This window comes from Pantherophis guttatus, chromosome 3 (assembly GCF_059756535.1).
Source record: "Pantherophis guttatus breed Tessera chromosome 3, ASM5975653v1, whole genome shotgun sequence".
Lineage (NCBI taxonomy): Eukaryota > Metazoa > Chordata > Lepidosauria > Squamata > Colubridae > Pantherophis > Pantherophis guttatus.
Window position 1 is genome coordinate 170,618,447 of NC_142065.1, and position 16,324 is coordinate 170,634,770.

The window sequence follows — 16,324 nt, forward strand, 5'->3', positions numbered from 1 at the left end:
ACAAAATCATGAGTATACCTAGGCCAGCAATGCTATTTCCACCTCACCATGTAATGAATGAACTGTTTCACTAAAATAAATTACGCAGATAACATAAAACTTACTACTGAAGGCTAGATTCCTCTTCCTGACATTGCAGTTGCTTATTCATAATGACATATTACTCTTAAAAACTGAATCCAAAAACGCTGTTTATTTCTCCAATATTGAAGTGGTATAGTCCATAGAGAGTTTTAGCAATTCATTTGCTCCTTGTACAAACCAGATAGGAATTACAATGTAGCTTGGGAAGTTGTGTTGTCATCATGAGTGATAATACAGCTACTGCCCAATAAAAGCAAAGAGAAAATTGAAGAGAGGAAATTGCTGTGCTCTACCAGATAGTATGATGGAAATAGAAAAGTGAGCAAGTAGAAGCATTATAGTAAACTAAGGATGATCTTTGAATTCATTGCATTTATTCACTCTATTCTCTGGAATACACATGCCACAAATGAGGTCATGCTAACAAGTCTATTTTGAGTCTACAGTATAGACTTCTACAGTGAGTAACCCTTCGTGTATGAAGTTGTATGCTCTTGGAGACTCATTCCATCCAATGTAGGCAGTGTTATATGTAAATTTTGCAGTGGCAAGGTGAGGCTCTGTAGCCTGACCCAGCATTAAGCTCATATGTTTAAATGTATGCTTGAATAGGGTCAAGCTGTCCTCAAGATTAAAAAATGTTTTAAAAGTCTTCACTTCTCCAGACTAAAAACACTTTTCCCATGTTTATCCACAATTTTTGTGTATTATCCAATAAAAAAGCATGAGGTACAACTACCTTTAATATAATAATTTATAATATAATAGAAGTGGATACTTACTATTTGTAGCATTTGAAATCACAGTGACAGTAATATGCCAAATTTCTTTCAAACTGATGGGAATCTAATAGGTGTCTTCATTGCCAGCTATGATGTTCTTTCTCTTCTAGTTTTCAGTATCAATTCTAGAAAATTCACTGAGTCAGGAACTGCTGAGGATACAGGTATTTGATGCAGATCAAGAATATACAGATAACTGGTTTGCAGAATTTTTCTTTATCTCTGGAAATGAAAACCACAATTTTGAGATCACAATAGACAGAACGACTAATGAAGGTATCCTGAGTGTTGTAAAGGTATGTATTTCAAATTTTTACTTTATTATTTTTGAAACTTACATTTTGATTCTGAGTATATGATAATCAAACATCTCCCCTGGCATTTTGTTTATAATAGTAGTGCCCAGAAGAATATCTGGATAAAGATTATTTTGTTTTTAAATGGAAAATTATCTAGTTTACTTCTGCAGTCTTTCCCAAACTATGTTGAATCAAAACCAGCTAAATTTGTTGTTAGATTATCTTTATGTGATTCAAGTAGTGATTTATCAAAGGCAGGGCAAGGCAGGGGTAGTGGAGGTCTGCCTTGGATGCAGTCAATTTGTGGGGGTGGGGGAGGAGATGAAGTGAAGCCTAATAGCAGGGAGTTGGGTCACTGCAACCAGCTCAACAATTAGCTGTTTGGAAGTTGGCAACTAAGCACCACAATGAAAGAGGGAGATGTTAAAAATGATCAAGTTCTCTGCTGTAATCAGAATCTGACTTTATTTACATATTAAATTCTGTAAATATACATACATCACATCATTTAAGCTACTACTGTCCTAAACCCATGTTGATTTGTTTTTTTTAAAATGGTTTAAGGCAATTCTGTTCAGATTGAGGAAATACAGTAAATAAAGTAACATATATAATTATCACTAATTTAACTTATCCATCTTAAAATAATAGTAGCTTCATATTCCTAATGAAGTTCATTTTTTTTCTTGGTGGTATTTGATTTCATTAGCATTGATCTTTTTAACATTTAGCAGAATATCCAATCTGACTTTATTTGTATTTAGAAGTTTTTGAACGGCTGGCTCTATTTCAGAAATGATTTCTTCCTATTCTGGGATGATCTGTCATTCTACACAATGTTCTATATGTCTGGATATACTATTAAGAGACAAGTGAATTTCTTGATGCATTCACATATACGCACACACAAACACACATAATTCAAATGTAAAATTCATGTATGCCATTTCTTTATTTTAGGAAATTGATTATGAACAATTTTCAACCATAAACATTAATATTGGTGTGCGAAATGTTGCCCCTTTCCACTCTTCTGTGGCTTCTCTTTATCAACCTATGGGAACCCCAATTATGGTACAGATAACTAATGTAATTGAAGGACCAGCATTTAATCCATCTACACTGACCGTCACTGCATCTGAGAGCTTAACAAGCCAAACTATACTCACTTACACCGTTGGGACATTCCAAGCCATTGATCAGGATACTGGGAAAATTGCCAAAAATATTCGGTAAGATAGCCTTTGACCTGAAACTTATGTATTCAGCTAGATAAAATTGGAAGGGATAACCAACCACTTACCAATTACCAATTCTCTACTTCAGTTTTGTCTTCCCTCAATGAATTAAAATTTCATATGGTTTTGGTTTAAATATACTGTATATACTTAGAACTTCTATTTCTCAAATCCCCAAAATGGGATATTCAACAAAAATCAACCTCAAATATTATGTTTGACTCAAGATTCTAAGCTAAATTGTGCCTGACTAGTGTGGCACTCAATGTCTCATGGCAAAATTCAGCCTGTAAATCCAGAATTGATATTCGGCCTTTACAAGGGTTGCGGACAACTTGAGACCTTCTGACAAAAAACATACGTTAAAATATTCTGCATTTCTGAAAATTGCTTACAATAGTGCAGTGTGAAATGCTTCAATGTGATTATTAGCTGGTACTTTTGACAGGGGGAAAATAAGAAATACATTTTATTCCTGTGTTATTTTTTTAAAAAAATTGGCTAGCACTCTCAGAAATTATTACAACTGCAACTGTCAGAATTCTTTTTTTTTATGTAATGAGTCAATCAAAGTGAACAGTGTGCTTTAGCAAAAGTTTAGTGCCTGCCAGTATTTTAACATTTATAATTCATTCTAAGCATTTCCATTGTCTAAAACACAGGTATGAGATAGGCCGTGATCCTGCTGCCTGGTTTCAAATCAATCCTCAAACTGCTATCATCACTTTTAAGAAAACTATTGATCGAGAATCAATTTATGTAGTCAATGGGGTATACACAGCAGAGGTGCTTGCTATTACCAGAGGTAAGAACATGGATTTTGTTTTAATACTCATTATTGCTCATAAGCAATACACAGTTAGAAATATGGGATTATTATTCTAAATAATTATAACCCTAGCTGTTTTGACCAAGTGAGAAAGTGCTCTATGTAATTTTTAAATGAAAGAAAGTAAATACTTCCATAAACATCTGGAACAAAGATTTTGCTGATTGTTTTAAATCATTATAGCAATGTTTATCAAACATGGCAACTTTAAGATGTGCAGACTTCAACTCCCAGAATTCCCCAGCCAGCTGTGAAATTGCATTGCTAACAATTTATTGTTCAGCTGCACAGGGATGCAAATCAAATTTTGTACAGTACTGAGAACTACCATTTCTGCCCACACTTCTTGTCTTTGCTATATATTTAGAGATCTGACGAACTCTGGATACTATATGATTTTTAGTGTTATTCTTAGATGTTATAATTGAATTGAGAATCTTTTTAATTAGCCTTCATTTTGGAAGTTGCATTTAAAATTATACATGCCATTCAGCTATTAAAAATTACCCCTTTTCATCCCATCATTTCCTTATCTGCTCAAATTAACTTTTCCAGATGATCCTTGAATCCTATTTATGCACTCAGTTTATTGCACTTGTGCAACATACATTGTTTGTGATGACATTTATTTGATTTTATTTTCCTTCATGGGTATTATTTATTGCAGACAGCCCTTACACGACAGCCACTGGCACTATCATGCTTACTATTCAAGATGTCAATGATAACTGTCCTATTCTGACTGAGGAGATCAGAAGAGTATGTATGGACAATCCAAATGTGGTGATCACAGCTAAAGATCCAGATGATTCTCCATATGGGCCACCCTTTACATTTAGCATTATTGCTCAGCCTCAAGACAGCTGGTGGGATATCAAAATAGTAAATGGTGAGTGAATGAAATTACGTGTTCAGAGTTTTTCCATCTTAATAATTAAGCTCTTCTTCCTCACTCAACCCTCCCTTTATATCTGTTCTTGCTGGGGCATGTCTAACATTCTTCTCACATGTGGAATACTATATGTGCAACCCAGGAGTGGGTTCTACTTACCTTTACTACCGGTTCGCAGTGGGGCCGCACGCACGTTCTTCTGCGCATGTGCAGAAGCAATTTGGTGACGTCGGGGTCAGTGGGCGGGGCCTCCCGCTGGTTTTACTACCGGTTCTATAGAACCAGTGCGAACCGGGGGCAACCCACCACTGGTGCAACCCATGGTTGCACACAAGAATATTGGTGGTGGCTTGGGCTACACCCCCCCCCACCCTTTCTTCTTTCTGAATCTTTTGTTAAACTATATTTTCTCCACTCATTGTAGTCAATAAGCTAATAAGTAGGATCATACAAGGAAAACCAAAGTAACGAAATAGCTCTAGGGATATTTTAATTGATACATTTTATTGCTTTGAATTATTGATCTATTTGAATTTCACGGGTTAATCCCAGGGCTGAAATCTACTTACCTTCCTTACCATTTCGGAAGCGCACATGCCACACGTGCATGTGCAGAAATTAAAAAACTCATTACTTCCTGGTTAAAACCAGAAAGTAATGACACCCGTGCGGGTGGGTGGAGCTTTGCTCCACCATCACTACCAGATCGCTGAACTAACGGCCAGGATCGCTACCAGACCAGGCAATCCAGGAGCATTTCACCCCTGGTTAATCCGTCAGCCGTATACAAATCTCAGCACTACTGGGCAGTCACATCAATTTTTCCTAGTTATTTTTAGAGAAGGAGGAAACAGGGTCAGCAGTATGAAAATGAGGAGGAAGACAAACAAAATATTTTTTATTAAATAGCAATAGCACTAAGCAGGGGTGAAATGCTCCCAGTTCGGACCGGATCGCGCAATCCAGTAGCGATGGCAGCAGGTGGTTCGGAGAACCGGTAGCAAAAATCCCTGCCCCCCCCCATGCCCAGCTGAGCTACGCGATCATCAGAGGCTTTTTTTTTACTTTTAAAAGCGTTTTTTCTTCAGCCGAAGAAAAAATGCTTTTAAAAGTAAAAAAAAAAAAGCCTCTGATGATCCTGCGGCTTAGCTGGGATCGTCAAAGCCTTCAGCAGAAAAAAATCTTTTAAAAGCCTCTGACGATCAGGCAACTCAGCTGGTATCGGCCAAAGAAGTTGTAGAAAAAATGCTTTTTAAAAGAAAAAAAAAGTTGGCCACACCCAGCCAGTCACATTAAACCCCCCCAAGCCACTCCCACAGAACCGGTAGTAACAAATTTTACATTTCACCACTGGCACTTGGGTTTATATACTGCTTCATAGTGCTAAAACAGTGTAGGAAACAAAAGTAATGCAATCCATTACTACTTTCATTATAGGGTTATGATAACGGAATCTTGCAAGTCAGAATGTGCTTCCCCTTGCCGTCCCTTTATCTTCACAAAAGATGGTCTTGTCTAAGATGCTTGCTTAGATTACAGTTCTGACCCGGACTTCTTTTATCTGACCATTGTCTTCTTAGCCTCCTGTTCCTCAAGATTATTCCTTCTGTCCATTGCAAATAAAAAAATTGAGGTCTTGCTTTGGAGAAGGCTGTATGCAGTGGTTTCACATAGTGTAATTCATAGTCAATGTAAATGCCCCTTTCTAATTCAAAATAATTAAACAAATTATAAAATAATTGCTAGGAAGTCTCCATTATCTTTGACTAATTCAATGAGTGCAATGCTGAGTATTTTCTTTTCTTCCCCATCCAAAATCACTTCTTTCAATTGAAAAGTATTTCTGATACAGCAACATAGCTGCAGGAGATGCCTGCGCCTGTGTATGTTCATGTATGCCTGTGCAGCTGTTTGCTGAATTTTATTTTCTGAAGACTTCTCAGCCCAAGCTGTAGGGTTCCAAAATGTTTAATTTCAGAAAATTATTTTAGAATTTGGCGGAAAATATACATGTTCACTTTTGTCCCAGCAGCTCCTAGAGATCTTCAAGTTTAGAAGAGTATGAGTAGAGGGTTAGGTGACAATATGTCAGGTTCAATTCAGAAAAGATATATTAATTTCAGTAAAATGGAAAGCATAAGAAAGAAATTCAAGTCAACTCTGCCTCGATTTTATTATACATAAGTTTAAGTAGAGCGGGGCTTTGAATGAGTTTTAAGATTCTGTTACAATACCTGAACCACATTAAGGTACATTCCAAGATTTCTAGCAATTCCTGCTTCCTGACTTTACCCACCTTGCAGGACTGACAAGGGGAGAAGAGGAAGGGAAAAACATCTAAAGTTGAAGGCCATCATTGTGATTAGCCCAGATACAAACTGATACACAGAAAATCCTCGACATATGGCTCTTGGTTTAATAACGGTTCAACGTTATGACAGCTTTGGATAAAGTAGCTTATGATCCATACTCACATTTCTAATTGTTGCACCACCCTTGCAGTCGCATCATTGCAATTCAGGCACTTAACAACCAACTTGTATTTACAACCAGTTGCAGTTTCCTGCAATTACGTAATTATGATTTGTGACCTTTTTTGCTAATTTCTGGCAAAAAATTCCCATTGAAGAAGTTGGATTCACTTATTGATTGTGTAAATTGCTATAAAACTAAGTCTGACCCACGTTACCACCATAATGATTTACAACAGAAATTCTGGTCTCAATTTTGGTTATAAATCAAGGATTACCTGTACATACACACATACACATACATATACCCAAGTTTCCCTGAAAATAAGACCCTGTCTTATATTTTTCTGAACCCTGAAATAAGCACTTGGTCTTATTGCCATGCGCAGGGATGAGTTCTACTTACCTTTACTACCGGTTTGCAGTGGGGCCGCTCGCGCAGAAGCTTCTGCACGTGCAGAAGCGTTTTGGTGACGTCGGAGTAGGTGGGTGGGGCCTCCCATCGGTTTTACTACCAGTTCTATAGAACTGGTGCAAACCAGGGGCAACCCACCACTGCCATGCGCTCAAAAGTCCGATTGGGCTTATTATCAGGGGATGTCTTATTTTGGGGAAAACAGGGTACATTATGCCTATCCCGCTAAAGAAGTTTTGTTCATTGATATTTCATAGTCAAATTCACAATAATTATTTAGGAGAATGAACTTTAATTATAGAGATTTCAAAGCAGAGTTCTTAATATAGTCCTTTCCTTTATTTCTCCTTCCAGGTACTTCTGCAGCTCTGTTCACTAACAACATAGAATTCATAATTTATGAGGTCCAAGTCAGAGTGACTGATAACAGTGGCAAAAGCTGTCAAAGGCCACTGGTAATTCCTCTGCAAGCCTGTCATTGTGATCAAAATGGAATGTGTGTCAAAATGGCTACCAAGAGAGTTAAAGTTATAATTATTGGTGGTGGTGGAGCTGGTGGAGGAGCAGGTGGTGGAGGAGCGGGTGGTGGAGGAGCGGGTGGTGGCGGAGCGGGTGGTGGTGGAGCGGGTGGTGGAGGTGCAGGTGGTGGCGGAGCAGGTGGTGGTGGAGCGGGTGGTGGAGGAACAGATGTCTGGGGAACAGGTGGTGGAGGAACAGGTGGTGGAGGAACAGGTGGTGGAGGAACAGATGTCTGGGGAACAGGTGAAGGTGGTATTGATGGTGGTGGAGGTGGTGGTGGTACAGGTGGCACTGGTAGCGGACATGTACATGGTGGCAGTAGTGGACATGTGATTGACTTAGGAGGAGCAAAGCAAAATTCTGGAGATACGTCTCTTAGCGCTGCTGCCATTGGTCTGATGATTCTTGGAGGATTAATATTTGTGTGTAAGTATTCTATAAGGATAGAATTATTCCTTTTTTTAAAAAAGTCTTTCCTATGTAATAAGATTTTTGACTTCTTCTATAAAACTTTTTGCTGCAATAGATAATGTTTCTATAAATACACCTTTTGATTCCCATTAATTGGGGAAAAATGATCGAAAACAATTCTGTTTGCATCCTCAAACTTTGTCTTAGAGGTTGACTGGTAAAGTACATTGACAATACTAGAATGTTGCTGTGAACCTCATCTCAATTTCTCCATGAAAGAAGGAAAAAACTCAGTTAAAAGGTGTTCTGCTCATGATGTCCATCTTGAGATGCACCATCTGCTGAATGCAAATGCACATGTTGATACTATTGGTTTTCAAAAATCTTCACTATTATCCTGAAAAATGTTTGCTCATTTATTTAAGAATGTGATTTTCAAAGAAAAAAATTCCCAAGAATGTCTCTTAAACTACAAAAAAAACCCACATTAAATAATGAAAATTATCAATAAAAAGGACCTTAAAAGCTCTAGATAACAGATATAAAATGATTAATACATGAAGGGATTAAAATTTAAGAAGTATATGTCTAGCACAAAAAATCAGTAATGTAGATGCCAGGTATGCCTGTCCAGAAAAAGGTTTCCAGAGTGGGGAGGGGAGGGGCAGCTAACTGAGGTGCCCAAATATCCACTCAACACACTTCAACCTGTAAAGGTTCCTGGAGCAAGAATCTCCAGAAATGATTATACGGCTTTGGTAGACATTGTAGACTAGAAATAGACTGGTCCCATGTTATTGTGTGCCTCTATTTATATACAGGTCAAATATTTAGTCAACTGATGAAAAGTACATAACTTTTTGTTTCATTTTGGTTTATCAGTGGTACCAATTCTGATGTCACAGAGTGATTGTTTTGGTTATCTGGGATCCAGATCTGCTGGTGGAGTGGGAGCTGGATTTGAACCTGTGCCTGAATGCACAGAAGGAGCTATCCATTCCTGGGGAATTGAAGGAGCACAGCCTGAAGACCGGGTTAGTTCTTCACTGTAGCACACAAAGACATGTACATATTCCCGTGTCTACTTGCAGATACATATTATTTCAGCATCAACCAACTGGTTCCCTCGAGATGCATTAGGCCAAGTTCCCGCAAGATCCCCAATCCCCAAGACCAAGGGCTAGTAGTCGACTACAGAAAATCTTTACCCCTTCTTAGACTAGGGAACCTCTTTGCCACTATCCATCAGTAGTTCTCCATTTTTTCATGACCTAGGAGGCCAATCTGTACCTTGTTAGGAAAGAAAAGTGCAGGCTGCCTTTGCTTCCCATTGCTTAATCACTGACATGCTCTCAGAAAGGACAGATAAATAGGTAGAATCAGCAACAAAGAAGCCTAGAAGAGATTATTAGTGATGGACCTCAGAAGGTACCTTACTCTTCCAGCCAAAGGAAAAGTTGCCCTCAAGTTCAACTGTGCTAGGAAGACAAGAGCAGGAAATCAACCGCACAAGAAGGCTGACACTACTTTTATTGAGATTAGTATAAATAACAGAATCTTGCAAGTCTGATTCTGCTTCCTTCTTGTAGTCTAGTGAATTAGGAAAGCATCTGACTAAGCCTCTTCTGAATGTTATCTCATTCTGGACCTGAAAAGTATTTAGCCCCTTTTGCCTTAGGTAACATATTCTGCATAACTCTGTCAATATCATCTTTCTTATTTTTTATATCCCCAGCATGACTGTGTGAACACAACCATGAGGAGGGGGGAGGAAGTTGGCAACTCCACAGTGGTGGTTTGCTGCCACCTCATTCCAGGATGTTTTGCCCCAATGGCCTCCCATCCCAGTAGTTATCAGGTCCAAACACTGATTGCTTCCAAATCAACCAAGATCACTTATGTGCTGATACCAAACCAGATAGATCCATTGGCAGTACTGTTGCAAGGAACTACAGTACTATAGATTCTATAACCAAACTAAGGCATACTTGCACACAAATCTAAGGTCATGTTTCTACCAAATGCACTATTGCATTCCATTCCATTAACAGTTCCCCTAATCACAGCAAAATAATCTCTATCTTAAATGTATGTTACTTATTAAAAAGTATATTTTAATAACAGCTTGGGCTTTCTTTCCAGGATGTGTCAAATATCTGTGCACCAGTAACTGCTGGTAAAGGGGAGTTTGCAGACTCTTCAGGTAAATAAACTAACATTTAATTGGCAAATTATGATAGTTAATGCGGATAGAAATAGCAGGAAAGTGGAGAAGTCAATTTGTCCTTATTATTCTACATGTAATTTTTATCATTTGTGGAAATAGAATCTCTGTGGGCTCATGAAAATAGTTACAAAAATTGTTATACAAAAAGTATCTGCATAGGAACATAGGAGTGACTGTAATATTCACAGCGTATCAATAGAAATTAAGCCTCAATTGTTTTACGTTCAACTTTGCATCGATTAATTAATCAGCAAATTGATCACTACTGTTCTTTGAATCTATTATGTGTCAACATCAACACTATAATTATTATCATCATAGTCACTGTTTTATGATGGCTCGCCTCTATTTTCTGTGGCTGATTTAAATTGGTAATTGACAGGTAGGAAGAAAACTTGCTTACGGGCCCCTTACATGTTGGTGCCACAGAACTTGACACTTCCCCTTCTGTTCACATGAAAATGCTGGATGAGCTCATCTTCCAGTCTGGTGTCACATGTCATTAATATATACTGCATGCAGATGATATCCAGTTGCATATCTTGACACCTTGGTTAGTGAGTTAGTGAGCCAGTGTTTGGAGTGTTTGGAGGCTTTAGGCCTGAATGGGGGAAAACAGCCCTAGGCTCAATCCTACCGAGACTGAGTTTCTATGTCTATTTGTGCCCCCATTGCTGACTCTCCACTTCTGATGCTCCATGGAGTTGTAATTACCCATTTGAGATGTATGCAATTAGGCAGTCCTCTTGAACTCTCAGTTCTCAAAGAGCAGGTGGAAGCTGTGGTTAACAAGGCCTTTTGGGGTTGTTACTGAAGACCGTCCAGAAGCTACAGTCAGTCTAGAATGTGACAGCAGAGGCAATGAGGGAGTTTTATATGTGCAAGTTGCACTGGTTACTACTAAACTTCAGAGTACAATTCAAACTGATGGTTATCACCTTTAGTGTTTCAAGGCATAAGGCTAGGCTCCCTGAGAAACTGCCTATGTCTATCATCTTTTCCCATGTGATTGGGCCCAGCAGGGTGGGCGTACTGCAAGTCCCCTCAATTAAACATTATCATCTTGCAAAATCCAGGAATTGTGCCTACTCTGTTTCAATTTCTGCCCTTTAGAATGATCTCCCGCACCCGCAAGTTGGGGGTGGTTACCACCCATATGTTGTTCAATAAATTACTGAAGAGCTAGTTATTTTCCCAGGCCTTGAAGACAGGTGATTGTATTGTTTGTTTTGTTTTGTTTTGAATAAAATAAATAAATAATCATCATTATCAGATATCTACACAACTAAATATGGTGATGGAAGAATAATGAGTTCAGGAATGGAAGAAACAACAGGACTTGGAACAACAAAAGACTATGGCCTTGGTTATGGGACAACCACGGGCTATGGGACAACAGGACGGAAAGAAACATATGGAGGAATAAAAGAATATCGAGAAAGTGGTGTGAATATGGCTTTCCTAGACAGCTACTTCTCTGAGGTAAACCATTTTATACTGTAGCTAGCAAACTATAAAGAATGGTAGTAAGTTATTATTAGGATTATTTGCTTAGCGTTATGTTCAGATTTATGAACACAAGCCTAAACTATATTATGCCAAGTAATGGTAGTGGTGCAAAGTGCTCATAACTTGCAATATTCGATATTCCTTGGTGCAAAATTTGGACTGTCTTTCCACAGTATGAAGTAAAATGCAAATTATCCATGTTATGAAATGCAACTGTACAGCACTTCGGATTCAGTTTGAAACAACTGATATATCTGAAATCCAAGTTAATCACCCTGCTTTTAGTACTTACTTTTTTAGAGAACATTTTGATACTCTTTCTCCTCTTAATGGTAAACAATGCTAATTCTGTCTTGCTTATTTATTTTTAGAAAGCATTTGCCTATGCTGATGAAGATGAAGGCAGACCTGCAAATGATTGTCTCCTAATATATGATCATGAGGGCATAGGCACTCCTGTTGGTTCCATTGGCTGTTGCAGTTTTATTGGGGATGATCTGGACGAGTCCTATTTGGATACACTGGGTCCTAAATTTAAGACCTTGGCGGAGATCTGCTTGGGAAGAGAGATTGAGCACTTCCCAGATCTCAATATGCCTCTGCCCAATCCTGATATTGAGGTAAATCTGCCACCACCTGGAACCACGATTGTTGTTAACACATCTTCATCTATGCCTCAACCTACTGCTGTTGGTGGTACCACAGTCGTTACAGAAAATACTTACACCACCACTTCCAATGTACAACCTCCAAGGCCAATGCCTGATCCTATGCTCCATGGTAACGTAGTTGTAACAGAAACATATACTTCAGGCTCAACAATGAAACCTCCTACACTTAATGTTGATCCTCTGAGTGGATCAAATGTTGTGGTCAGAGAAAGAGTACTGGCTCCTGCCCCAGTCACTGATTTGCATGGCATGATAGATATTCCTGACCTACCAGGTGGGTCAAATGTTGTGGTCACAGAAAGAGTAATTGCTCCTAATTCAAGGTTACCAGCTTCTTTGAGCATTCCTAATCTGACAGAAGGGTCAAATGTAGTTGTGACCGAAAGAGTGATTCGACCTGCTGCTAGTGTACATGGCAACATGACCCTCCCTTCTGATATAGCAAGTGCCCGTAATATGGTTGTAACCGAAAGAGTTCTGTCTGGAACAGGAGCGAGTGGTGGCCCTGTAAATCTAAGTAGTGGTCCTAATTCATTGTTGGCTTCTGATAATCTTCTTAGTCAGACAATTGGAGCAGCTTCTCCTGGTTCAACTCGAAGAAGGGTAACAAAATACAGCACTATACAGTATTCTAATTAGTAAAGATCACTTGCGACTACATGTTTCTCTCCCCCTTTTTATTTTTTAGATTTGCTGCTAAATAATGTTTTTATTATTTATAGGTAGCAAATCAAAAATCAGAAAAATGATTCTTGTCTGAAACAGAATCTCCTAACATTATTTAGTTATAAAACAAAATATAAGGGCACTGCCAACATAAGAAAATTCTGATATATTGCCTTTGGAAACATGATAGTGTACATAATGGAGGAATCACTAACAAAGCCTTTTGTATATATTTGCTGTTGAGCAATATTTGGACCAACATATCATTCCTCTTTGTACTTATTAACACCATGGTAAAGAAATGCAACTGTGCACAAAGTGATTTATAGGAACTGTTAAATTCTGGAATTCCTTGCTGTATTTTAAAGCAGTTGCATAGAAACTGTTCCAAATAATGATCCGATAAATTCAGTAGTTTAGTTCCATCTTAAAGCAGTTAGTCAACATATGCAAAAAGACAAAAAAAGTGTCAACAGAAAAAAAATGGCATATATATTAATGCTGTGTCTCTGAACAAGACTGTGTGAATTACAATCAATATAACAGTCCTTAAGAATGGCAACATTCTGCTGTAACAATAGAAATGTACAGGATGTTAACAGATTTAGGCAGCATATCATGTTTTGTGAAAATATTTGTGAGTGGACAAATACTCATTTGTGCTTTATTTAAATTTCCATTTCAATCATATAGCAAAAAACAACAGCAACAACCACCTTCCTCTGATTTTATACAGAGATAAAAGTGCTATATGTGATTTAAACAGGAACTTGAATACCAAAATATTCTTCTCCCAAGAAAATAAAGACACAAGGTCTCTACATGTTTCAATCCCAAATGCTGAGCTATTAAAATAAAGTATAGGCTTCATTAGTCAGAATCCAAAAAGCTATTTTAGACTTAGAATTGACAGAAAAGTGGTAGAAATTTAGATCTATTCATTTTTCAATAGCAAATCACAATACACTATTGCTAGCCATTCTGTCTATTGATATAGGATTGTGAATTTTTTTTTAAAAAAATGTTAATTCCATTCTCAAATAAAAGACTTCAGATGACTTCCCATCAGTTTTTAACAATTTAATTCTAACAAAACCCTGCTCTTTCAGAGCAATAGCTCATAACCATGTTTGGCATGAAAAAGTAACACAGTTCTTTAGAACCTGACCTTCACAATTTAGTTATGTACCATATGTAAACTAAAAGTAGCTCCAATAGAGAGAATGCACTCCAATGTAAATACAGTTATTAAACGCAGGGATTTTTTGCCACCAGATTATAGTAAACTATCCCCTTTACCTTTTATGTACACCAGGGGTGTCAAACTGGCGGCCCACGGGCCATATGTGTCCCACTCAGCTCCGTGAAGGGAAAAAACATCACAAAACTTCACGTGACGGCAACGTGACACCGCAAGTTTGACACCCATGATGTACACTGTTAGTTTTGGTATAGAATTCTATAGTAAAGTAAGGATATGGATTTTTATCTCTGCTCTTGGTGTTTAATTTTCTTCCCAATTTAATATGCATGTTGACCAACCCAAAGATACTAAATAAGATGTAAATACAAGAGTAATTTCTAATACATCTAGCAATTTGATCTAGTATCCAGAGTTGGTTTTTCTTTTGCAGAAAGCTTCCCCTTCAGCTCTTTTTTTCTACAGACAAAAATATGACATTGTAGCTTTAATTTGTCTTTATATCTTTTTAAAAATCTGCCCAAAGTAACCTGAAACCTTGCAAAATATTTAAATTGTGCATGTGTATACTTTGTTTCCCAAATAATCCTGGAAATCATAGTTTCAAATGCGAGACATCTTTCACTTACTTCCCCTAATTACTAACCTAATTATGTCTTGCAATCATTTAATGAGGCATTAACCATTATGTAATTATTTAATGCCACACCTATTTTGTTATATGCAGAAATCACCCCCGTCACTGCTGTATTTTTGCATAGTTCAAATATGAAGAGTTTTATACCTGTAGAAAATGAACACCGATCTTTTAATTAAAATCTCTATTTTATTCTTGAGCTCAGGCAGCATGCATGACACTTCCAGGTGTGTAGAAAAGGAACAGAGCTGGTGTTGCCATGCTGTAATGCTGTTTATGTTGTTTGAACCACCCCCTTGCTGCCCCCTAGGAATATTGCCACTTGAGTTTGATTTGGTTATATCAGAGGTCTTCAAACTTGGCAGCTTTAAGTCCTGTAGACTTCAATTCCCAGAATTCTCCATTCTCTCTTCTTAAAGCTGCCAAGTTTGAAGACCTCTGGGTTATAGTAATACAGGGTAAAACCAAGGCTATGAAGTAGTCATTTGAATTCCTCTGTTAAAGGGAACACTATTTAACTGTACCCATGACAATGTGTTGAACAATCTGAAGAACTGCTGCAACCCTGGGGGCTAAGAAAAAGAAAAACTAAAATTGGATTATTTGACTTTGTAAGCTAAAACCCGTGGCAAATGTTTCTCCACAAGAGGAATCACAAAGTCTGTTGATAAATGGCGTTCTACAAATATATTTCATGTTTACATTTTATAAAAAGCATCAACGTAAGCCTCAAAGAAGTTGTACTTCTTACAACATGTCTAATAATAATCGAAAATATGATGACATCATAATATTACAAATCTGTATTTGCAGCCATTTTTAAAATTATTTTTATTCTTCTGAAAGCAAATTTTATGTCCGAATTCATGTTGTAGGATGCAAGTAACTCTAATTAAAACATTTTTCATGAACATCCTTCTAGGAAATAATTGTCTTTAACTGCGCTGACTCTCTTTACAAATTTAATGTTGAAAAAATGTAGGCTTTTTGGTTTTCAAATCAGAAACAAGTCTGTCATTCAAGTCAGGATGTCTAAATCCTTTCTAAGTATAAGCACCCATTGCTGGTTTTGAGTGTGATTGCTTTTCAGAAAAAATATTTTCTCTAGGAATGAAATGTCATACCTGTGGGATTACAATAAATTGGCACACAAGCTGAAATTTGAAGCTGTAACATAATATTAATAAAATGTCTGGGCAAATTTCTTTTTACTCTTTTAATGTTTATTTACTACTGAACATGATGTAGAATTCCTTAAAATGAAATCTGAAGGACATAAGAGACAACAAGATTGCTTTTACAGTACTCACTCTTCATACCGACCATTTGACAGTCTCGGTCTAGTTAAATGGTATTTTTTAAAAAAACATGCTGTTGAATCATACCTTCTTGTTTTTCTATTAAAAGATCCTAATTCCTTTGTGTTTTTTTCAAAATAGTGTTGAATAAATATTTCTTAAGCGAAACTAATAA

General features: G+C 37.4%; 1 protein-coding gene across 1 annotated transcript in view; it reads left to right on the forward strand.

Annotated features, from left to right (window-relative positions):
- The window catches only part of DSG4 (desmoglein 4), a 35,228-nt gene extending 19,172 nt beyond the window's left edge, over positions 1-16,056 (forward strand). Inside the window, exons 8-16 of the mRNA XM_034429656.3 lie at positions 977-1,162; positions 2,126-2,397; positions 3,066-3,208; positions 3,900-4,121; positions 7,365-7,955; positions 8,823-8,974; positions 10,083-10,143; positions 11,441-11,649; positions 12,048-16,056. Coding sequence (XP_034285547.1) covers positions 977-1,162; positions 2,126-2,397; positions 3,066-3,208; positions 3,900-4,121; positions 7,365-7,955; positions 8,823-8,974; positions 10,083-10,143; positions 11,441-11,649; positions 12,048-12,986 — 2,775 coding nt within the window. The 3' untranslated portion in view covers positions 12,987-16,056. The remainder of the gene's footprint in view (positions 1-976; positions 1,163-2,125; positions 2,398-3,065; positions 3,209-3,899; positions 4,122-7,364; positions 7,956-8,822; positions 8,975-10,082; positions 10,144-11,440; positions 11,650-12,047) is intronic.
- Positions 16,057-16,324: the final 268 nt, after the last annotated feature.